Source organism: Malaclemys terrapin, chromosome 9 (assembly GCF_027887155.1).
Source record: "Malaclemys terrapin pileata isolate rMalTer1 chromosome 9, rMalTer1.hap1, whole genome shotgun sequence".
NCBI classification, from domain to species: Eukaryota; Metazoa; Chordata; order Testudines; family Emydidae; genus Malaclemys; species Malaclemys terrapin.
The window spans coordinates 38,378,281-38,402,687 of NC_071513.1; the positions used below are offsets into that span (position 1 = coordinate 38,378,281).

At 46.4% G+C, this 24,407-nt stretch overlaps 1 protein-coding gene across 1 annotated transcript; it reads left to right on the top strand.

The window, feature by feature from the left end:
* The first annotated feature begins 1,783 nt into the window (after positions 1–1,783).
* TNMD (tenomodulin) lies at positions 1,784–22,948 on the top strand. Its single transcript, XM_054040075.1, has 7 exons — positions 1,784–1,954; positions 2,103–2,237; positions 13,318–13,458; positions 14,958–15,059; positions 17,620–17,773; positions 20,326–20,498; positions 22,344–22,948. Exons 1-7 carry the CDS (start codon positions 1,907–1,909, stop codon positions 22,551–22,553), a joined length of 963 nt encoding a protein of 320 aa, XP_053896050.1. The 5' UTR covers positions 1,784–1,906; the 3' UTR covers positions 22,554–22,948.
* Positions 22,949–24,407: the final 1,459 nt, after the last annotated feature.

Consider the following 24,407-nt stretch of genomic DNA (forward strand, 5'->3'; position numbering starts at 1 on the left):
ACAGAGTTCACAGCAGTCACGGAAGTCACGGATTCTGTGACTTTACCAGACCTCTGTGACTTCTTCAGCTTCAGCTTTCAGTAACTGGAGTCATGGCTGGGCTGGGAACCGGAGTTATGCTCCCCACATAGCCCTGCGGTGGGAGCTGCAGCTAGCCATGCGCCCTTGCCCCGCAGCTTCCGCCGGGGCCACGCGCCCCTGCCCGACAGTGGGAGCCGCAGCTGGGGCCATGTGCTGCTGCCGCGGCTTGAATGGTTATTTTTAGTAAAAGTCATGGGTTCCGTGAATTTTTGTTTGTTGCCCGTGACCTGTCCTTGACTTTTACTAAAAATAACCGTGACAAAATCTTAGCCTTACTCATAGCTAAAAGAATTTCCTACAGTGCCAGTGACAGATACGCCTGTATTTGGGGTTGAAAGTCCTGTGCTCCCTCCCTGCTGAAGACTATGTATGTATTGTAGTATATGTAAGACTAGTTTGTGCCTTGAGTGCTTTGTACTCGGACGTTTACACCAGAAAATTGCAAAGTAGCTTCTGAATAAAGGAAGACACTGCAGGAGCTCTGGTGTGGTCTCCACTACGGATCTCTTTCCAGCCTCTGCATTGCCACTCATATCCCTTGCACAGGCGGAAAGGTGACAACAATGCTACAACGAGTTAAAGGCACAGCGGACACGTGTTTTAATAAACTTTTTAAAATTATTCCTTCCCTGTGGAAGCGTCTTGGCACCTCCTGCTTCACTGATGATATCCCAGAATGCATCCTGCTGTGAGATCACACTGAGCGTGGATTCAATAACTCTGCTGCGGTACGTGAGGTCACACGCTGAGCCATCTTCTGGAAACCAGGACGTGCCAAGAAGATTTCACAGAGGAAGATAAGACTTCATAAAAAGTTAGTTAAACTTTGTTTCTCTACTGAATGCCCCAAAGCCTGGGGACTTGGGGGGAGTGGGGCGTTGGTGAATTTTGCCAGGCTTAACTCCATTTTCATGTTTGCATTGCAGTTCAGCATTCAGTGCCTGGTCTAAGCAGGTGCCCCTTAAAGTCAATGGAGCTCCGCTCATTTACACCAGAGTTGAATTTGACCTAGTGCTTCCAGACAAAGGATCCAGGAGGGGCAGAGCACTACTCTAGTGTCCTAGACACTGTAGTCATTCCACTGAGGGGCTCCAAAGCAACCATCAGCCAGACATCAGCGAGGGCAACCCCATTTCATCTCCCAGCTCCACAGCCCCAGCAAAGGACCAAGGGGCTGCTTCTGAAGAGCCCTTCATAAACACACACACAGCTAGCAAGGGCTACGGTGCCTCACCGCCGGCTCAGATCTAGAGCCCTACAGGCTGGCCCTGAGTGGTCTAGTTAAGCTGCTCACAGAAGACCCAGGTGTCAGGAGGGAGAGAGTTAGCGGGGGGGGGGGGGGCGCGGGGGAGGCAACATTAGAGTTACTGAAAAAGCTGATGTGAGGCACAGCTGGAAAGGTGAAACAAAGGGGGAAAGACAGAGAATGCAAGGGTGTGGGGGAGATAGGGCAGAACTCTTCTGCTGTCCAGTTTTAGTAAGCGTATAAAATGCTTATTCACTGCCACTGTAGGTGTAGAGTGAAAGCTGTTGTATAACAGGTCACCCTCAGTCACTTTTCCAACCCACAGGGCAATCGCTTGTCCCCCATACACCTCAACGCCAGCACGGATGCAATAGGCACCCACACACATATACACACTTTGACTGGTGCATTATAGACTCCTGTGATAAGGCAGGCTTCAGCATGACATATTGGAATCATTGTAGTACAGAGTTTCTCCTCACTGGCATGTTCAGTCCTGATCATTTGTAACTCCACCTCAGCAGTGGTTTCTCCGAACTCTCTACACACACAGAGAGAAGGAAATTTTACTTAGAGACCATGGAAAAGAATTCTCAGGAGAGCCCCAAGTTCTGTCACTTTTTAGATGTAAGTTAATGATTTTCTTTACCATTGCAGAATTTCCCATGTAATATTTATTACCTAAAACATAATAGCTGTCTGATATATATGTGTATTCAGCACTCCTTGGAATGATAAGCAGACCACTGGATATTGCTGTTTTGTAATTAATTAGGCAGAAGCATCTAAGACAAGAAAGAAGATCTGCAAAAGATACAAGATCTGTGGATTGCTCTTCTGCGTACTGGTGATTTTTCTTATTCTGATATTTTTTGGTGTCAAATATTTCTGGAACCCGTCACCTAAAAAAGTAAGTAAATATTCACTGATCCAGTATTTTAGAGTGTCAATTCTACATAGTGAGATCAATCTTTCTACAATATTACACCTATCAATACTGCTAACTGCTCACTCTAAAAATCCATAGAATATTGTGATAAACATTTTTTACACTACAGAATATTCATGCTGACTTTTTTCTTTTCATTATTCAGCTCTAGCCTTTAGTGTTTTTAGTGAAATATTTTCATAATTAATAATTGCACCAGATGGGATCTCAGCTATAAAGAGTTAAAATTACTTTATTTCACCAGCAGCAAATTTTATGACAAGTATGAAACTATTTTCCATTTTGTTTCAATTATCTTACCATAAACTGGTGGAAAAGTCATTATGCCACCACATAAAGAGGAGAGGAAGCCAGAATCTAGAATGATTGATTGTCGTGATTTATATTTCTTACTTTAATGTGTTTGCAATGTTAGGGGACAATGAGAAAGACTTGCTTTCAGAGGCGTTTCTGCTAACTGGATTGTGTTAATTTATTTTCAGTTCCTAAGCCCATAGTCTTCTTATCCCCATTGTACATATCTAGAGTAGCACAAGGTAGATTGAAATAAAACCACATCACGGGCCAAAGTGTAACTCTGCTGACTCCACTGGCCCAATATTTCTTGGTTCCTTGGGGAAATTCCACTTTTATAGGATCATTATCCTTAGACACATATTTTCTGTTTGATGAGATGTTCAAATAGCAGCGATTAGAAAAGCACGTATTTTGGAGCCAATCTACATGTGATAGGCTGGTTACCTTCCCTTCCAAACCTCTTCCCGCACCATCTTCATGTGTCCCACTGAGAGGGGTTTGTCTGCCAGGCACGAGCCCTGACCTCAGACGTTGAAAAGACACCACTTATCACAACCCACGTAAATACCTAGCAAGGACTGTAAACTCCCCACTACACACCCGAAGCAAGAACATGGACCTTGGCACCAACAAGCCACTTTGTGCCTGGTCCTTGCCTTCCCCTGTCCTTTTGCCTCCTCTCACCAGGCTTCTGCTTGCAGATAAAGTCCCAGTACAGAGAGTGGCCCAAGAACAGCCTGGGGTTGGAGCTCCTGGACCAGCTAGCAGGAGCTGTTGTCTTGAGCACAATGTGGGAAACCTGGGTCACAGGCTAGAAGCCCAGCTCTCTCAGACTCACCCTGTGGGCGAGATTCACCTCAGCACAGAGGGCCTGTGCAAGACCTAGGCACTGCTTGAGCTGTCCTTCAGTACTTACCCCAGGGCTGAAGGGGGATTTCAGTGGTATCTACACAGGCTTTGCACGCTCTGCGCAGGGCTGAATTTCACTCTGCACAGTAAGGGGTGGTGAGAGGAGGTTCAATGGGGGGATGGAAGGGGTTTGATGGGAGGAACCTTTATGATCTGGCTCTGATGCTGCTTGTGTGGGCACTTCCAATGCTTGTGTCAGCCCTGGGGCTGCCTGGAAGCCTGGTCTTGCCTTTGTTACTTTACTTGACTACATCTGTTTAAAATAAGCTGCCGTTATTCAGAGCCGACATCTGGTGGAGATATTTTCATTCCAATCATCTGCGCCCATAAGCCCATTGCCAAGCAGTAGGTTTGTAACCGAATTCAGCTGACAGTCCTGCTATCACAGCATTTAGTTGGGCACAGAGCTCCTGCCTGGAGACGTGTGGCTCATACCTTGAATGCCATCAAATTGTCTGAGCTCAAGAAGAGCTAGCCTCAGCTGCTATGCTGACTTCCAGGGAGCTACCTAGCTAACAGTGGGCAATCAAAGGGGCCCTGGCCTAGTAAGCCAACAATTGCCATAGAAAAGAGCACTATGAACTCATTGTGACACAGACTCCAGCAGAGACATAGAGGGGGCAGGTTGCACCACCCTTATTCAGGGGCCACTCCCTGCTGCAGGCTAGGGTTGCCCCGAGGACTGTCCTAAATTGTGCCCATGTTTCAGGAGCCCTTGTGGGGCTTTCCAGAGGTGCATAATCACCGGGGTACTGGTCCGCCCCAGCCATGTCCCCTCCCACCGCCAAATCTACCCCCTTCCTCTCCTGCCCTACCCACACCTTGCCTCCACCCTGGCCACAGCCACCCCACGCACCTGGCGCTGCTGCAAGATGGCAACCCAACTTACACCTGTCCTAGGCCCAGAGGGGCCCAAGGGCAACAATGAATCTGGACCTTTCTCTAGCAGACAGAGGAGTGGATGAGGACTTCAGCCAAGTCACTCATCGAAGTTCCTCACATAGCAGCTGATTTGGAGTGCAAGAGGCTCTGGGTCAAGCCCCAGGAGCAATAGATGAACCTCATCCTGACACTGATTTACAGTGGCTTAGATGTGACAGTTCTGTGAAGCAGTAGCATAGCTAGCGGGGTTCAGGGGAAGCGGCCGCTTCCCCTGACCACATTCCCCAAAAGTGGCGCTTGCGGAACGGGGCTGCAGGCTGGCTCCCGGCGCTCTGTGTGGCTGGCGGAACGGGGCTGCGGGCTGGCCTGCTGGCTCCCGCCTCCCGGCACTCCGGGTGGCTGGCAGAACAGGGCTGCGGGCTCCTGGCGCTCCGGCCGGTGCAGCGGGGCTGCGGGCTCCCGGCGCTCCGGCCGGGACTCCAGCCCTGAGAGCATGGCCAGGGGTCTCGGTGCCCCGAACAGCGCTCCGGATGGGGAAGCGGGGTGGCCCTGTGCATGCGCCGCTCCATCTTTCGGCAGCATTTCGGCGCATGAGCAGGGCCGCTGAAATGCCACCGAAGGACCGGCGCCTTTTTTCTCCACCACTCCTCCTCGGCTGCAACCCTGGCTACGCCACTGCTGTGAAGCGCAGAAAGGACTCTGTTAATCACGTAAAGGCCTGGAGAACAATAGACCTACATGTGTAGTGGTACTAGAGGCCCCATCCCTGAAGATGTGTGCCCAGTGCAGCTCTCTTTCTACAGGGATGGGTCTGGCTCACAGGTCCAATAAAAGATATTACCTCACCCACCTTGTCTCTCCAGAGATCCAAAAGGCATTGGTCAAGAAAGAGACTCCCTTTAAACACACCTAGCTTTACGATGTGAAGACCATTTTTTCAAAGCAGAATGTACTTTAAACTGTCAAACAGTCCAGGCCCCAAGTGTGATCGTTCTATTCTGCTAAAAGGTGTCCCACTTCCTGAAAGTTTATTTTCTTATCATCAAAAAGAAATAAAAGCCATACACACATCTCCAAGCTGCTGCTGGGTCCTCACAGAGTCTCTACTGTTCCTCTAGTTCAGGGGTAGGCAACTTATGGCACGCATGCCAAAGGCGGCACGCAAGCTGATTTTCAGTGGCACTCACACTGCCTGGGTCCTGGCCACCAGTCTGGGGGGCTCTGCGTTTTAATTTAATTTTAAATGAAGCTTCTTAAACATTTTAAAAACCTTATTTACTTTACATGCAACAATAGTTTAGTTATATATTATAGACTTATAGAAAGAGACCTTCTAAAAACGTTAAAATGTATTACTGGCACGCAAAACCTTAAATTAGAGTGAATAAATGAAGACTCGGCACACACTTCTGAAAGGTTGCCGACCCCTGCTGTAGTTATACACAGCCTGCCAGTCACACAATGGGAGCACAAGCAGTTAACCCTGTCAGGAAAGGTCTTCACCATACTTAAATGAAAGGTTACGGGGGACAGACTGCACAATAGACATCACTACCGTATCTCATAGCTACCGCTGCACAGAGAGGCAGGGGTAAAGCAAAAGTAAGCGCGCAATGTTACCCAAATGCATAAAGGGCCAAGCCGCCAGGGATAGAAATATTACTTACAAACATCTAGGAGACTAAACAATAAAAAGTAAGAACATTACAAAGTACTCAAGAGGAGCCATTTAACATTGCAATGGAGAGTCAAAGAGAAAACATTTCTAGTAGGAAAGACAGAAGACCCCGGTCTTCTAATTATTAAAACAGAAGTGGCCAGCAAAGAAAAGGAACATTGTGTTTGTGCCCTTTGGGCTTCACTGTAATGTAAAATGAAAGCCTGAAAAGTTTGGGGGGAGTTTCCTGCTTGTTTGGGTTATTTTAATGTTAGAATTATCAGCTCTTGACTTTGGGTTGGCTGGAGGACTCGAGAACAGCCCTCAATTGAAGGGGGACGAATTTTTTAATCTTTTGCAGAGAAAGATTTTTTCCCCAATGGTGGATGTTAAAGTAACATGTTTGTTAACAAAAATCAAAACAGATTTAAGCAGCCTGACCAAACACCCCTTCTCCTCTCAACTGCTCTGATTTCAGTCTCTGGTGATCTCACGAGACAACTCTTTCTCCAGCAGTCCATCGAGTCTTCCAGGAAAATCAGGATAGGCAAGGGTTGAATTTCTAATGTTAAAAAAAAAAAATCAAGAATAACAAAACCCTTTTTTTAACACACACACACACACACACACACACACACACACACACACACACTGGCTTTCTTCATAGGACTTTAAGAAGTAAAAAGTAGCAACAAACCAATTTTCCACTTTGCAGTTTTCCTTTGGAGCCAGGCACTCCACCTTCATACATTAACACTGAAATAACCTGAACCTGCCATTTAGTAGCATTACATGGACAAAACAAAGATGACAAGATAACAAACCAAAGTGATTATCACAATGCGGAGAGCTTGTTCCCCATGCAAATTCTGAGATGACTCTCAAAACTATCAATATCTCTTAAGCCCAATTAAAAATTTCACAACTCTCCAAATAATGTGCAGCTAAGCCAAGCCTCCGAATGGGTTAGTTGGCCAACTCACAGGAAAAATAATTCCCCTGAAACAGAAGGGGATTCTAAAGTAAGTCTACAATATGGTTTCAGATTCTTTTGTGGATGATTTAAAACACAGCCCATACTTTGCCTCTGTGAGCAGGCAGCACGCCAACATTTTCTAGCCTTTAACCTAATTTTTCCATAAAGTAAAATCTATCAACGAGTATATTTTTAAAAATTCTGAATTTAGCTATCGAGAGATGCTCATGAATGTCAGGGAGACACCGAACATTATTAATACATTTTAATTTTTAAAGTGGGAGGCAGCATGGTTAGAGCATTGGACTGGGACTGAGGATAGCTGGGTTCTATTCCCTGCTCTGCCACTGGTTTTGTGGGTGATCTTGGGCAGGTCACTTTACTGCTTCGTGCCTCAGTTTCCCCATGTGTAAAATGGCAATAATGATACTGACCACCTTTGTAAAGGGCTTTGACCCTACAGACAAAAAGCACAATATAAGAGTTAAGTTTTATTATTAATAAAAGCCCTTCTCCTGCCTCTCCGCACACAGTCAGGTTGCCCAGTCTTAGGATTTGGCTCCATGAGGACTGTTGCCTTGATAGCCTGGAGACACAAGCCTCTGTTTATCCACAGAATGAATACAACCTGGTGCAAGCTCCCCCCATCCCCACCCAGTCTTTGGCCTCTGCTGAGAGTGCCAACAGGATGCCAGATCCTGCCAGCTATGTGTGGACAGGTTTCTACTGGGAATTGGATGGAGACCCTCCAATCTCACTTCACACAGGCCACTGGCCAGCCACAGGGTGGTGAAGACGGGCTGCAAGTTGTCAGTCTGTGGGGGAGCAGCTGTGCAGCCCACCGCCAGAACCCTAAGCCAGCTTTCTGTCATTGAGAAGAAAGGATAGAGAGGTCCAGAAAGGCACCTGACCAGCAGCCCTGGAGACGCAAGTGCTACTTTTATCCAGAGAGGACATTCAGCAGGTGCAGCAGTGAAACCTCCTCAGATTCCACTCCCCATGTGCCACTGACCTACCCTGGAGGGGCTTCCTGCGGGGACAAGAGGGGTGTTTGCCTCCCGAACCATGCAGCCCTCTGCCTTGCTGCTGAATTAGAGAACATACTGCATTCAGGCACCGTGAGTACTATCTTTTCCCCTCTTGGCTCTTCAGGGGTTTCTGTGCCCTTTGCTTGAGGACTTTCTTTAGAGAGACACTGTTTTATCCTTGAAAGAGAATCTCGAAGACAACTCACCAGGTTTAACTGCTCCAGGAGGATCATTTGTATGCTTCAAAAGCATCTTCTGCTATTCAGCCCCTAAGAGTCAGGCAACAACAGAGACAAGAGAGCTGCCTAGCACCATCCAAAGCTGGCAACAGCAGCAGCAAGAACCTGTGAAGAGTAATACAGATTGTATGGGAGATACACTATTTACTATTAATTCTCTGTTCGCCCATTTCAGCACGGGGAGGGTACAAGACATGGAAGTACTGTTATGCTGGAAGGTGTTCATAACTGCCTTCTATAGACCATCACAGACCTTTCTAAAACTTCTTTCAGGCTAAATGGAAAGAGCAGTTAAGCGCCTTTATATGGAGTGATAACTGGAGATAATAGATATGGCTGCCTAAGGCAATGCAAAGTCTGAACAGGCTAAGCCATGTGGTCTGAGGGGTTTCCACGGGACTAACTGCAAACCCAGGGACTAGGGGGTTGCTTTGTCTGAGAGGCAGGAAGCCAGCAGACACAGCCAGAGATGCAGTGGTGAGCATGGCTCAGAAAGAGAGCATGAGACAGAGCTCTTTGGGGTACAGGACAGGCTTGGAAATTGTGAGAAAGGAAACTACCTGCTGCTGTTTGCTCCTGATATGTTCAGGGCCACAGAGCTGAGAGCATGTGCTGTGTAAATAAACAGGATTGCACCACAGAACATACCTGATGCATATTATCCATTTCTCCTTCTGACAGAAACAAACTCACAAGGCCCCAATATTGGCTAACTGCTTGGACCAAAGGGACAACAGCACAGTGCCCATTCCTTTAGGCCTCACGCATGTCATTGGCCCTACGTATTAAGATTCTTGTACCCCATTATCTAGTCACTCTAGTGCACACCCTTAGCTATGGGATCGCCAATGTGAACCCTCCGCCTAGGATTCTGTTCCCACAGTGCCAGTGTTTCATCATCTTCCTTATGGCTGGACAGAGGACAGACAGACACAACAGAAGCAGGCAAGAATTCTGCAGGCTTGGATGGAGCTTACACACCATTTAAAGAGGAACAAGATGAAAAGGACACACTGTCCCTGTAAAGGCCAAGCACACACAGAGCAGGGCTTCCCTCAGCTAAAGTAATGGGGTAAGGTGGGACTGGTTACAGGCGAGTCCAAGGCAAAGGGCTAAGACATAGCCAGCTTCAGGCATCTTCTGAGGAGAAGGAAGGCGTCTCAGCTCTGGCATTCTTCCTAGAGATCTTTCTACTCTGACCCCCTCCCCCAGACTCACTCCCACCCCAGCCTGTCCTTCCTATGTAGCACTGCACCTCCCTCGTTTTCAGGGGTAGCTGAACCTCCAGCCCAGCATGCTGTGGGTAAGGGAGGGAGGGAAGCAGAGAAAAAGGATGAAATAATCTGGCCCAGCCCTGCTGTTCTGAAAATCCCTACACTCAGGGCAGGCAGCTGTGGTCCTGCCACCAGTCAGGGTGAAAGGGTCCCTGCTTACCTCTATGGCCGGTCACAAGGCATTTGCTGCTATTTAACAGTCTGCTGTCTGCAGTGGAAGGGCTCAGCTTTAACAGTTGGGGGAGGGAGGGGAGAGGGGGAGGGGAAGAGGCTACTGAAATCCTGCTTCTGGGCCCACATCAGAGGGAACCTTCCTAGCACAGAGCTGAGCCCAAGGGTTGGGTACAAGCATCTCCTGTTGCTTGGTACTGGCAGTACCCCCTCTGGTTGATACAGCATTGGTGTCAATGGGCCCCGGAGGGAGCTCTCTCAAGTCTTACTCAATCTGCATGATGCAGGATCTTGAGGCACAGGTGGGCCACAGGTTCTCTCTGTGTGCAACCTCAGCTGTGCTGGGGGGATGGAGTCCCCTTGGGAGCACAGGGTCTGGACTGGCCAGTTTGCTAAATTGTCCCTTAATCCACCACTGCCTTGACAGTGAGAGGACTGAAGTGGAAAAGTGTGTGGGAAGGGGAGTGTGACGGGTTGGATCACAGAACCCCCCTCGGGAGCTGCCACCTGATGTGCCAAAACTACTTCTGCCCCTGCTTTCCCTGCCAGCTCTTGCTGAGCCAGACACGCCCGTTTGCTCCAACACAAACCCAGGGTCTGAATTACTTGCCCCAAAACTGCAGACTTAACTGAAAGCAGCTTACAGAAGTGTTCTTGTCTTTAACACTCAGATGCCCAACTCCCAATGGGGTCTAAAACCCAAGTAAATCCGTTTTACCCTGTATAAAGCTTATACAGGGTAAACTCATAAATTGTTTGCCCTCTATAACACTGATAGAGAGATATGCACAGCTGTTTGCCCCTCCCCCCAAGGTATTAATACATACTCTGGGTTAATTAATAGGTAAAAAGTGATTTTATTAAATACAGAAAGTAGGATTTAAGTGGTTCCAAGTAGTAACAGACAGAACAAAGTGAATTACCAAGCAAAATAAAATAAAATACGCAAGTCTATGTCTAATACAGTAAGAAACTGAATATAGATAATCCTCACCAGTTCCAGAATGCTTCCTTTTACAGACTAATCTCTTTTTAGTCTGGGTCCAGCAATCACTCGCACCCCTTGCAGTCACTGTCCTTTGTTCCAGTTTCTGTCAGGTGTCTTTGGGGGTGGAGAGGCCCTCTCTTTAGCCAGCTGAAGACAAAATGGAGGTATCTCCCACCGGCTTAAATAGACTTTTTCTTGTGGGTAGAGACCCCCTCCTCTCTCCTATGCAAAGTTCAGCTCCAAGATGGAGTTCTGGAGTCACCTGGGCAAGTTACATGTCCATGCATGACTCACAGTTTTTACAGGCAGAAGCTATTGCCCACATGGTATCTTGAATGTCTCCAGGAAGACTTCTTATGAGGATTGGAGCATTCCAAGATGCCTTGTTCCTTAAGTGCTTCCTGATTGGGCACTTAACTTTGCAAATTCCTTTCTCCAGGAACTGACTAAATGCCTTACTAAGGTTATTTAGAAATCAAGCCAGTACATGGCCAATATTTATAACTTTGAGTACAAAAATGATACATGCATACAAATAGGATTAATAGATTCAGTAGATCATAACCTTTACATAGACATGTTACATGGCATATGTAGCACAGAACATATTCCAGTTATCTGCATCTGAAGAAGTGAGGTTCTTACCCACGAAAGCTTATGCTCCCAATACTTCTGTTAGTCTCAAAGGTGCCACAGGACCCTCTGTTGCTTTTTACAGATTCAGACTAACACGGCTACCCCTCTGATATTCCAGTTATGTTATATATATTCATAAGCATATTTCCATAACGCCTTATGAGGGGCGCCATTACAAGGAGGTTTTAACCCGGCTCCTAAACCCTGTCTACATTAGCACGCCCACTGTCAGCCAGGAATGGGCTATCTTGGCATAGTGTTGAGAATGGTTTAGACTTGTCGACACTAGCACTTGAACAGTCAACATTAGGTAAAGAATGTTGGGCTTGTCTACATTCAAAGTGCAAGTGCTGCACCACTGTAGGGCTTCAGTGTAGACACAACCTACCCCCACGGGAGGGGTTCGCCTATCGGTGTAGGTAATCCACCTCCGCGAGAGGCACTAGCGAGGTCAACAGAAGAATTCGTCCATCCACCTAGCACTGTCTACAGTGAGTGTTAGGTCAGCTATGCTGCTATGGGGTCTGGATTTTTCACACCCCTGAGCGATGTAGTTAAGCCAACGTTATTTTCTGGTGTAGACCAGGCCTGAGCTAGTGGAAATAGAGTTCTAGAAGGCGTAGGGAGTCCCCTAGTGGGGACTGGAGTGAATAATGAATCTAGCATTACACAGTGAGCCAGTGGAGACACCCTGGAATTACTTTAGTTATAGATAAAATCTGCCTGTCCCACAACATCGTTATATAAAATACATGTGCAGCACCAGCAAACAGAACCAATATGAACAAGTCCTTCTTCACCCACCCAGCCCATTAACCTTTATCATTCCCCTCCTATTAATCTACTTACCTGGCTTTAACGGATCCATCTTCTCAGAGGCCCAGGAGAATAACTAGGGCTTGCCAGGTGCCTGCAGGTCACCTGATTCCAGCTGTGTTGGAAAAAGGTACGTTCTAGAGCCAGATGCCTCTCACTGAAGGTGCCTGACAGAATGAAAAGGCTATTTCATGAACTCCTGTTTCACCTCTCTCATTATACAAGAACAGGGGAACATTCAATCAAATTAAAAGGCTTTACATTTAAAACTACTACACTAAATTTCTCTCTCAAACAGCGCAGAGTTGACCTGTGAAACTCACTGCCACAAGATCCTACTGAAGCCAAGAGCTTAGCAGGTTAAAAATACAATTATACACTGATACGAAGGATGAAAACATCCACTGTTACATGAGACAGAATTTACAAAATAAGAGATATAAACCCTTCAGACACAAACCAATTGCTAACTATGGGAGTTAGTGAGAAACTTTCCCTCTGGATAGGTTATTCTAAATTGTCCACTTGCACCTTCCTCCAAAGCAACTGGTACTGGCCTATTGTGAGTTAAAGGACACTGGACTGGTCAGGTCTGGCAGTTCCTAGTAACTTTGGAGAGCTTGAAATCCAAACCTGAATCTGGATTCAGTTTTTGCAAGTGATCTTTATCTGTATATTGGGCCAAACCAAAACCCCAGGTTGGGAATGTTCAAAATCTGGGTGGACACTTTGTGGGACAATTACTTTTGAGGTACACCCATTAATAACACATGAATGGACTGAGGGTCTGATCCTGACCTTCTGACTCAGGGAAGACTCGCGTTAAAGTCCATCTATCTAGCCTCAGTTTTTCTGTAACATTTGTCACTATTGTATGCAAACATGGAGGTTTAGGGTATTTTGCCTGGAGTGGAGTGTAGGATTGAGCCCAAAGTGAGCGGAGCAGCTGTAAAAGCAACCAGCAGATACTAGAAAGCAGAGATAGCCCCTGCTCCAAAGCTCTGGCCCCTTGGCATTGGTGCTTAGGAACTTTTATAACCATCTGCAGAAACTGTGGTACAAAACCAGTGTAAAACAATGGAGGTTTTTTTTTGTATTGCTAAATCAACAAAATTTAAAATATTGGGATGGACCTGACTGCCTCTGCTTATATTTCTTGTCTTCACAGATATACGATATGGAGCACACATTCTTTAGCCATGGGGAGAAAAAGAAGATTTTGATGGAAATAGATCCTCTAACCAGAACAGAGACATTCAGATCTGGAAATGGCAGAGAGGAAATTTTAGAAATACATGACTTTAAAAATGTAAGCATGCCAGTTTTTCTAAACCTTCTACAACGAGGCAACCAGATGGTCATGACACAGCGACAGTTTTATCTGTAGGCCCTCTGGGAGTGACTTAAGGGCATTATTACCATTAGATGGGCTTTCAGGGGCCTGCGGTTTCAGTCCAGTTTCTTGTAGGAAAGTGTCAATATCATAACTGGCAACACTGTTCACAGTCACAGCAGAGACACCAAGTGTGGAGGGGGAAAACTTACTGCTATCTATGCTGAAGCCACTTCACACTGGGTATTTCCTTCTCTGATCAGGTCTCTTATGTTAAGCAAGAATAAGACTGGACAAATAGTTGGATAGGACACCTCCACAAATAAGAGTTGGGAGCTAGAGAATTTTCGCTGAGGATCTCCAAGTATTTTGCAATAACTGAACAATAACCCTCAGAGGTAAATACAATTACCCACATTAGACAGATAGGAAAACAGGCATAGACAGGTTAAGTGACTTGTCCAACACTGCCCCACATATCAGTGGCGAATCCAGGTCTTCTGATTCCCATGTCTGCCTGTACTTTAACCACTAGACCATACTCTCCCATATATTAACTATCACACCCTATCCAAATTCTTAGTCCTATTGTTCCACCCTTTTGAATTCCTTCTGAGTTCCATTGCAGAGTTAGTCTTCACTTACCCTATGCAAGCTTGACTTCACTGAAGCTAATAATGTGCTTAAAATTAAGCACCTGCTTAAGAGCTTTGTTGGATTAGGGCAAGGAGTGCTCAGGGAGATCAAGTCCTAAAAGCTATTGTATAGTGCTGCTCGAGTTAGCCCCAAGGTGGTTGCATTTCATTGGCTGAGTGAGTGATGCCGCTCCACAGCGTGCTTTCAAGATCCTTCAGAGGGAAAGGTGCTATTCTCCCATACGCTCTCAAGGGCATTTAATACCAGAGCTCTTCACCGTGGGGATGGTGATGTTCCATGAAAACCTGGTTTGAAATCAAGATCTAGTCATTGGATTTATCCTTGCAAATGAATGTGACTGTAGTACATCTACAAAAAAATTGCATGTTTTACTGTCAGGAGAGCATCAAAACCTCATGACAAGATAATAAGATCTATTTGAAACCTAATTATAATTCCTAGGGAAATAATCTGATCAGTGACATGTCCTGAAATCTTCATCTAATAATCTAGCAAGAGTTGAAGGCTGAAGATTCATACATTCAGAATGGCCAGATAATATTTTATTCATTTATTTGTGATGACTAAAGCATGTGATAGTTACAAAGAAGTGGGTATCAGGACGGCGTTTTATTAATCCCTTCCTTTAGCTATTTGTAAATAGCACCATTCTCCAAACCCATATATTGCAATATCCCGTAGGAGATCTTTTTAGTACATCTTAGCACCATTGCATAAAAACTAACAAAAAACATAACTAAACTGTGATCCAGTGAGATTCTCCTTGTGCTGCTATTTAAACTTTCACCTTTCACATGCCTGGTTGTTGTTGCTTTTAGGGAATAACCGGCATCTTTTTTGGAGGACTTCAAAAATGCTTCATCAAAACTCAGATTAAAGTAATACCTGAAACTACGGAGGCTGAAATACAGGAACCTGAGGTATGTAAATAAAATAAAATAAAAATCTGCATAAGCCACCCCATGTGAAACTGACTTCGATAGTTTCATCTAGGAATCAGAGCATGTTCTCACTGGAATTCCATCTGCTCCGTCGTTCACTGACAGTGTGCTACTACGGAAGAATGAGCGTTGCGATGGTTTCATAAAATTATCCTGTTTCAGAGGATTGTTGGTAAAAACGACAATTCAAAGAGACAGGATCAGACAGAAGACAGACAAAATCCCCATCAGTACAATACCAAGAATCAAGAACAATAATCCTGTTGTAGTTAAAAGGCCACACGGCAGCTCAGGATTAGCAGACGCCAGAAGTCAATCTAATGAGTTCTCCCAGAAAGATCTGCCCAGTGCTCTGTGAGTGAATTATGCAAAGGACATGAAATAACAAGAGCAGCCACATTTAGGCAATAGTGAATCAGTAAGGCCCTGATTTAGGAAAGTACTTATGCATGTGCTTAAATCCCATTGTAGCCAACAGAATTTAATCATATGCTTAAAATTACACATGTGCAGAAGGGCTTTTCTGATTCAGGGCCTAAATTCTGGGGGGCATTCTTCCTTTGAGTTTTCAATCACAGATTCTTTGGATATTTCATGAGAATCTAGTAAAGCCTTTGGGTCATCAAATAACTATGATTTTTTAATCTTTACCAAAACAGTATTTCCCAGGATAGAGAACAGAAAGGGAAAACCCAGTGTGATAAACTAAGATTTAAGATCTAGTCATTTCTTCCTGTGCATGACTGCATAGCCAAGAAAAACACACACTTGCATACTCCGATCAGCAATAATTTCTCTCCTCCACCCAATATCCCAATAATAAATAGATGGTGGTTAAAGCAGATCAAAATCTGAAGGGGAGCTCAGCAGCTTTGAGGGCTGTTGTGATGGGTCTTGGTGTAGTTTAGCAATGGTAAATAGTAAATAGCACACCAGCATTCTGCATACATGTGGTATTAGTAAATAGCTTGGTGCAATCCAATGCAATACTCTTGTATAGCCTCGTTCATAAAATCTGCATGCCAAAATACACTACAGAATAATGTAATAGGAGAGACATCTGGTATAAATGACAGAAAACAGTGGTATAAAGGCATCTTGTGAGGAATAAATGAAAGTGCTTGACCACAAATTAGTAACAGAAGGAGAGAGAATTTAAGAGGAAGGAGCAAGGGAGAAAGGAGATGTTTTAATCTGAGATTTGAAAGGAGTTGGAGAATTGATGAATCAGGGAATACAGAAGGCTGTTCCAAATGGCAGTAGTTGCAGAGGAGAAGGCTCTTGAAGCAAGATTGGGTACGTCTACACGGCAATCAGAGGTGTGATGTGACTGCAGCAGATGTAGACATACCCAAGTCAGCTTTGATTTACCAAGTTCTAATAACAATAGCAGTGGCTCTGCAGCAGCACAAGTGGCAGCATGGATTGTACGAGCCCATCTGAGACCCTGGGCATGGAGCGGCTAGCCCACACTGCCACAGCTTCACTACTAGTGTTATTGGAGCAAGCTACCTCCAGGCTAGCTCGGATATGTCTACACATGCTGCAGTCTCACCTCTGACTGTAGCATTGACATACCCACTAAGTGACTGGAGAGAAAGGAGAGCTAGTGTTAGGCTTAGTTCTGTTGGCTAGAAGCGTGAAAAAAATCACATCCCCTAGCCGACAGAGCTATGCTGGTAAAGCATTTGTGGCATAGGCAAGCCCTCAGATAAGCAAAGGAACTGCAGGAGGCATAGAAAGAGACAAGGTCCCTGATTATTCTGCTGTCACGTCCTCAGGTGTAAACCAGGAGTAACACATCAGGAGCAAACAGCAGCAGGTAGTTTCTCACAATTTCCAAGCCTGTCCTGTGCCCCAAAGAGCTCTGTCTCATGCTCTCTTTCTGAGCCATGCTCACCACTGCATCTCTGGCTGTGTCTGCTGGCTTCCTGCCTCTCACACAAAGCAACCCCCTAGTCCCTGGGTTTGCAGTTAGTCCCGTGGAAACCCCTCAGACCACATGGCTTAGCCTGTTCAGACTTTGCATTGCCTTAGGCAGCCATATCTATTATCTCCAGTTATCACTCCATATAAATCAAGGGGGCTTACTCCATGGGGTCACATCTACAGTACAAGTGCTACAGCTACGCAGCTGTAGCGTGGATGCTTCCTGCATTGAAGGAAGTGGTTTTTCTGGCGATGTAGGTAATCCACCTCCCCAAGTGGCAGTAGATAGGTTGATGGAAGAATTATTCTAGCATCTACGCTGGGAGTTAGGTCAGTTTAACTATGGCACTCAGGGGTGTGAATTTTTCACACTCCTCAGCAACTCGGCTCAGTTGGTCATAATTTTAACTGTACACCAGGGCTAGAGGTCAGAACTGTGACCCTAAATCTGTAAGGCAAAATCCATGGAGCTTTAAAAACAGGGAGTGTATGTTTTGCACTGTTTTAACAAGTCATGTCTTTAGCAAAGGAATCTGAGGAGGGGTAGAAGCCACGGGAGGTGGTGGGGTCTATGCCAGCACACCAAGGTGACACCTCATACTTCTTTCAGGAAGATGAAGTGATGACTACCTACTTTGAACAATCCATGGTCTGGATTCCAGAGGAAAAACCTATTGACAACAAAGAATTCCTAAAGAGCTCCAAAATTTTTGACATCTGTAAAAATGTGACCATACACTGGATCCACCCAACTCTGATCACAGGTAAAATAGGCTTTTCCCTCTTCCCTGCACACTCCCACAAGAGAAGTAATGTGTTAACCAACCCACATCTCCGGGAACAGCTTTGCAGTCACATTAACAGTTCCCGTCTTTCTCTCTGAAATTTTGTATGCTGCGAGCTGGCCCAGAACAAGTTTCCAAAGTGGAGTTATAAATCAGAGAAATGAATGTGGACAGATCCTTTATTACTATCACAAGAAAACAACCCGTGTAATATAACTAGCTAGGCCTTTTCCCTGCAATAGGTCAATCTGTCCTTCATTATCAGCCCTCAATCAGCCTGCCCTCTGTCACAGGAACAAAGAGAAACATTTCTTTGTCACCTGAAAGGAAGCCAACAGTGTCTAGAGAAGATGAATGGAAACCAAGATAACTAAATTCTGTCACTGATTCACTGCATGACCTCAGGCAAGTTATTTAGCCACTTGGTGTCTCTTTCCCCATCGTAAAGTGGTGATAACAACACTTACCTTTCTAAAGCAGTGTTGAGAGCCTGGGATGAGAGATACTAGAGTAACGGCAAATACTGTTCTATTATTGAAAAAGAGAACTGTGACAGTTGTGTTCGGAGTAATAATTGTCAAGAGTGTGGAGGTCAGTTAGAAAGACAACTGCTCTGTTGTGAAGCTCAGTTAAAGTGAAGGATCAGATAGTGGGAGTCTCCTGCTTCCACCAGAACTCCACCTCAGGCAGGGGTGGTGGAACCAAAGTGCACTTGGGGGAACAAGGCCCCACAATGGAAACATTGAGGGGATGATTTATGTTTCCACTTCTGCAACAAGCAAGTTGTTTGATGTGCTCAGGTGAGGCTGGGCCCCACGGCTGCTGGGGACGAGAGCGTGACCCCAGGGGCTGGAGAGGCTGCCGTGGCATTGGGGAGCAGGTGGAAAGCAGGGTGATCAAGTCGAGTCTCAGTAATTCCTCCTATGCAGACCCCCCATCCCGCTCCCCTCCTACCACTGACACCCAAAATTTCCCCCCATACAAACCATCCACCCCGCTACCCTCCTATTCCTGACACCTCAACTGCCCCGCTCCCATGCAGACCACTCACCCCACTCCCTGACATCCCGACTGCCCCTTCCCCATGCAGAGCACTCACCCCACTCCCCTCTTATCCCTGACACCCTGACTGCCTCTCCCCCTCGCAGAGCACCACCTCATTCCCCTCCTACCTGATACCCCAACTGTCCTTCCTCTGCCCCGCTGCCCTTGCCTCCCTCTGCTCCCAATGCAGAATGCCCACCCCGATGTCCTCCCGCTGCCCCTGACTCTCCCCTTCCCCATGCTCACTGCGTTTAGGTTTCACTGTGCCCCTTCCCCAACCCCAGTCAAAGCAGCTTCCACTGCGTCTGCCCACACGCCCACTGTCTGCAGCATGTAGAGTGCCAACATAAAAGCATTACATCATTAGAATAAATTCTGATTGGATGAACATTCCCTGTACAGGGGCACCCTGTACAATTAAGCCTCTTGTGGGTGTCTTGTGGATATCACCCACAGGACAGGCTGGTGCCATTGTGGGACTGTGAAGGAACAATGTCAAATCAGAGAGATCTGCATTTGTGCCCAGTAGAACCTGTCCATGGGCAGGATCTCCGGTGACTTGCTTTGAAAATGTATCAGTTTGTAAGGGCTGGCAGACCAGACACTCTGTGTCATGGGCCAGTGTCTGATTCCATTAAGGCCCATGACTATATAACACTCTTCTTTCCACATACACACCTGCAGCATCTTTCAGAGTAACTGTAAGCTAGTGGGATGGCTCAGCAGACAACACCCAGGTGCAGTCAGCACGTCCTGTGACCCCAGGTGTGGAGCCTTCTCTTCCCTAGCATTCGCCTCTCTCTCTGTCCTAAGTCGTCAATTTACATCTGCACAAGGGAAGGGGGAAGGTGAGCTGAAATGAACCCCTTGTTCACTGGAGACAAAATTTCCCCCCTGCTCCTTCTCACAGCAACACTGCAGGCATTTTTTTGCTTGCTTTCCAGTTTGTGTAACGTGGAGCTGTCTGTGTGTTGGATGTACAAAAGAGCAGGATGTACAAAAGGAAATAATTCTTCACCTAATGCACAGTCAACCTGTGGAACAAATTTCCAGGAGATGCTGTGAAGACCAAAAGTATAACTGGGTTTTAAAAAAGAATTAGATAAATCCATGGAGGATAGGTCCGTCAATGGCTATTTGCCAAGATGGTCAGGGACACAACCCCATGCCTTGGTGTCTCTAGGCCTCTGACTACCAGAAGCTGGGACTGGACGACAGTGGATGGATCACTTGATAAATTGCCCTGTTCTGTCCACTCCCTCTGAAGCATCAGGCACTGCCACTGTCGGAAGACAGGACACTGGGCTCAATGGACCATTGGTCTGACCCAATGTTCTTACAATGGTGGGCGTGGTTTAGTGCTGTTTTGGGTTTAGTGGGGCATTGTGCCATATTATGCTAGAGGTGAGCACGCCACCTGCAACTTTTGTCCCGGCAGTCTCTCCAGGGCAGTTGTTTGTAATGATTGTTTGTGCTGTTACTCTTAGCTCCTGAGCTGCATGACTTTGAAGATGGAGTGGAAGATGATATCCACTTCCTTGTGACCAAACGAGATGGGGCTGAAAGACAGAATGAGCACCATGTGGATAAGGATGCGAGGCCAGGAACCAAACGCCGGGCCCGGCAGCTAACTGAAGAGGATCTTCCCGTAAATGACTATGTGAGTCCTTGGGAATAATTATTGGGCAACTGTCAATATTTCAGTCTCAGGCTGAACTTCAACAGCAGGAACACTCTCAAGCTATGTCATCTGACCTACTTGAGCACCTTTTTCTGACCTGTGTTTGCCCCTGACATGTGACTCTTAGCCACCTTAGCAGGTATTAAAGCCCACTGCATTAAAACAAGAATCCCAATAAATGATGATGACATTAGAATGGCGTGGAACGATCATGCCAATTAGGGGGTTTGTTTGAGCTAATGCTCATAGTGTCCCCAAAACATAGTTAATTCAAAGCACAGCAAAATGGCTGCAATCTTTCTTCATAATAGGAGAGGCCACGGTTCTTTGGGTGTAATATCACATTTGACCTGCCTATAGAGGACTAGGGCAGATAGGATGGTCTAGTGGGCAGGGCACTGGCCTGGGACTCGGAAGACCTGGCTCAGCCACAGACTTGCTGTGTGACCTTCAGGAAGCTCAGTAACCAACCTGTGCCTCAGTTTCCCGGCTCTAAAATGAGGATGATGCTTCCTGACCTCCCAGGGATGCCGTGAGGCTAAAACCCATTAGTGACTGAGGAGTGCTCAGATATTAGTGATGAGGGCTGAGAAAGTACCAAACTCGACAGAAAACGGTGCACTACAAACGGAAATTTCAACCAGTGCGAAGACATGGTGGGCCACTCAAATTCCATTCCATTCCAAATGTTCGCATTGACTCTTAATTGTGTGCTGTGCTCATGCCCTCCTCTATGGAGCCATGCTACGACAATCCCCCCAGGAGCAGCATTACCACCTGCTTCTCTTCCCAAGTTCTGGTGAATAACTCAGGTAACCACTGGGTGATTTTACTAGATTCTCACTGGATCTTGTGTGGACAACAAAAACAATATAGCAATGTATAGCATCGAAGTGCTGTACACATTAATTAATCCTCACTGCATTCCCATAAGTGAGGTAAATATTATTAGTCACATTTTGCAGCTGGAGAAACCGAGGAACGAAGCAGTTAAATGGTTTGCCCAGCGAGTCAGAGACAGGATTGCAGCTCAGAAATCCTTGTCTCTCAGTCTTGTGCTCAGACTACGAGGCAGCTGCATTTCTAAGATAAGCTGGTCCTCTTGCTTTGGGTCCTGTTCCTTCTATGGACAAGGAGAACTAGATGAAATAAGAACTTATTCAAACCTCTATCCAAACCTGCAACCACACCCAAAATGAACCTTCAGAAAACCCGGATGGTCATTGGCACACCTGCCTGGAGAACCAGGGAAAAGGCTGTTCCTGCTGTGCTCCAAGCACTGGAATACCATGAGTGCTTTAGTCCAGAGGGGTTCAATTAGCTCAGATACAGCATCCGAAGTTTGGGGTGCTGCCCCGAACCTCTGAGCCAACACTAGTTCCACTGCCAGTCAGCAGACTGCTCAGAAATGCTGTCAGATCTCAGGGGTCTCCCAATATTCAGAGCCCCAAACCTGAATTTAAGCACTACTGAATGGCCCCTCTTCCTCTTGTCACTCACGTACTATGACCATCCCAACCCACCCTCTGCCCCCTTCCCCAGTCCCTGGTGGCTCTGCCTCTCTTCCCATTCCCAAGCTTAGTTGGGGATTGGTCCTGCTTTGAGCAGGGGGTTGGACTAGATACCTCCTGAGGTCCCTTCCAACCCTGATATTCCATGATTCTATGCTGGCAGTGTTTATGGCAGGATAAGCATCCCCCTAGCGTTTGGGGGGGCTAGTACTCCGTCAGCACAGCAGCAGCTCCCCATAACTGAACCCAGGGTTTGTGCTCTGCCCCAGGCACTTTCTCCCTCACGCCCTCTCCTGGCTGTTTTCTCTTCCAGACGGAGAACGGACTCGAGTTCCACCCCTTGTGGGATGAACGAGGCTACTGCTGTGCTCAGTGTCGCCGTGCCAACCGATACTGCCAGCGGGTGTGCGAGCCTCTGCTGGGCTATTACCCGTATCCCTACTGCTACCAGGGAGGAAGGGTTATCTGCAGAATCATCATGCCATGCAACTGGTGGGTGGCACGCATGTTAGGGAGAGTGTAGGGCCACACAACTGCTGAAGCAATGGAACTATAACCAATGTATGCCCTCGCTGTATAGAGGGACCCTATTGTACGCTGCCGCTCAGCTAGCCTCCCTGTATTACAAGCCTGTAAAATGCAGGCTGTTAACTCCTTGATTCCTGCTACGTGCTCCAGCCATGCCTGGCTGATCCCACCGTCTGTGCTGCTGTTCTATTCTATTCGATACCGGGCTCGTCCCTGCAGCATCTGAGCGCCTGCTGAGCACAGCAGGTGCGGCCTAACATTCCCCTGCTTGCGGTGAAATGTTCATGGACAGCATGCAAAGGATGAATAGGCAGGATTGTATCTGTGCTGCGCCCTAAGAAACGAGCCAAATAATAAACGTTTTCTATGAGCAATTGCAAAGAAAAGTCATTTAGACTCAGTCTGTCTGCTTAGTGGGTCTGACAAATGAGCTCACTAGCTCCAGAGCCAGCTAACACGCGCAGCTCAGGTTGCAGGTCCCTCGCTGGGCTCAGCTAGCTAAGGTCATACAAAGGCGAGTGAGGATTGCAGCACAGTATCCGTATCACTGTTTGTGCCAGATTGCATACAGATTGACTACACTGACGTGGCCATTCCCTCAGCACCTCTCTAGACACAGAAACCACACAGGACTCCTATGGGCACTTAGTTCATCAGAAATCCAGGTGCCGGAGGTTCACATGCTGGCACTCTTCCCTCCGAGTCAGCATCTCAGCGTGATGCTAGGGCTGCAGTAGATGCCATCATCTGTCTGAGATACTAGAGCAGGTACCTGTCCCATTTGTAGTCATTAAAATAGCCCATGACACTTCTCACAAGTCCTGGCCAGTTTCCTGCTTGTGCACTTGCATTCTGCCTTCTCACATGCCCCCTGCCTTTCCAGTTGGACAGAGTAGTCTTCACTTCCATTCCTAAGGATGAATAGGCAGGATTTTCCTAAGGAAAAAACTGCCCCCACATGCTGGTTACTGCATATTTATCCATCTGGAAGAAAACAGAGTCTTCACTCTCAGGTTGGTTGCAACAAGTCAGAGACAGTTTATTTTCCTGACACTTGCAAGGGGAGAGTAAACCCAGCCAGAGGTCCCCCCCCATCCCAGGCGTGTCTCCGTTAGACAAACAATTAGGGCAAGCATTTATACCTTTTGTTACAGACAATAATGATCAACAACCACATCTTGTTTATATATATTCCTTCTGATATCTTACTTTTCTCAGCAGTTCCTGCTACAGTCTATATTCCATTCTTATCTAACACAAGGTCGAAAAACAGTATCTCTTATGGTTTTTTGTTCCACTTGCTTTCCACTTGCCCAGGCCCTGCCTGAAATCTTACGTTATTAGAGCTAGTGTTAGCCTGACTCTTATTTTATTCCTAAAAGTTAAGATAGCTGCGTTCAAATTCCCTTTATCCTTTTCTCTGCTTCCACACTCCCCCCTTTTGTGCTTCCAGCACAACCATCACTCTCAAACCTCCATTCTCATTAAATCTTGTATTTCTGACTCTAGCTCACATGGTACAACCTTCTGGGGTTTAATTGAATACAACAACAAAGCATGGTTAGTATGAACATGGAAGGTACTATTATTAGTACATCCTTTACAACAACAATAACCTAACCCTAAACTAAACAACAACAATAAAAACATTAACATTTCCATTAAGAACATAAGAACAGCCATACTGGGTCAGACCAAAGGTCCATCTAGCCCAGTATCCTGTCTACCGACAGTGGCCAATGCCAGGTTCCCCAGAGGGAGTGAACCTAACAGGTAATGATCAAGTGATCTCTCTCCTGCCATCCATCTCCACCCTCTGACAAACAGAGTCTAGGGACATCATTCCTTA

What these genes read in the sequence shown, in the direction of transcription:
- TNMD (XM_054040075.1), top strand. Translation starts at nt 1,907, where the DNA reads ATGGAAAAGAATTCTCAGGAGAGCCCCAAGTTCTGTCACTTTTTAGAT. An exon ending in AGTTCTGTCACTTTTTAGAT is followed by an intron (nt 1,955 to 2,102) that starts GTAAGTTAATGA and finishes GTAATTAATTAG; the next exon opens with GCAGAAGCATCTAAGACAAG. An exon ending in CTGAAATACAGGAACCTGAG is followed by an intron (nt 15,060 to 17,619) that starts GTATGTAAATAA and finishes TACTTCTTTCAG; the next exon opens with GAAGATGAAGTGATGACTAC.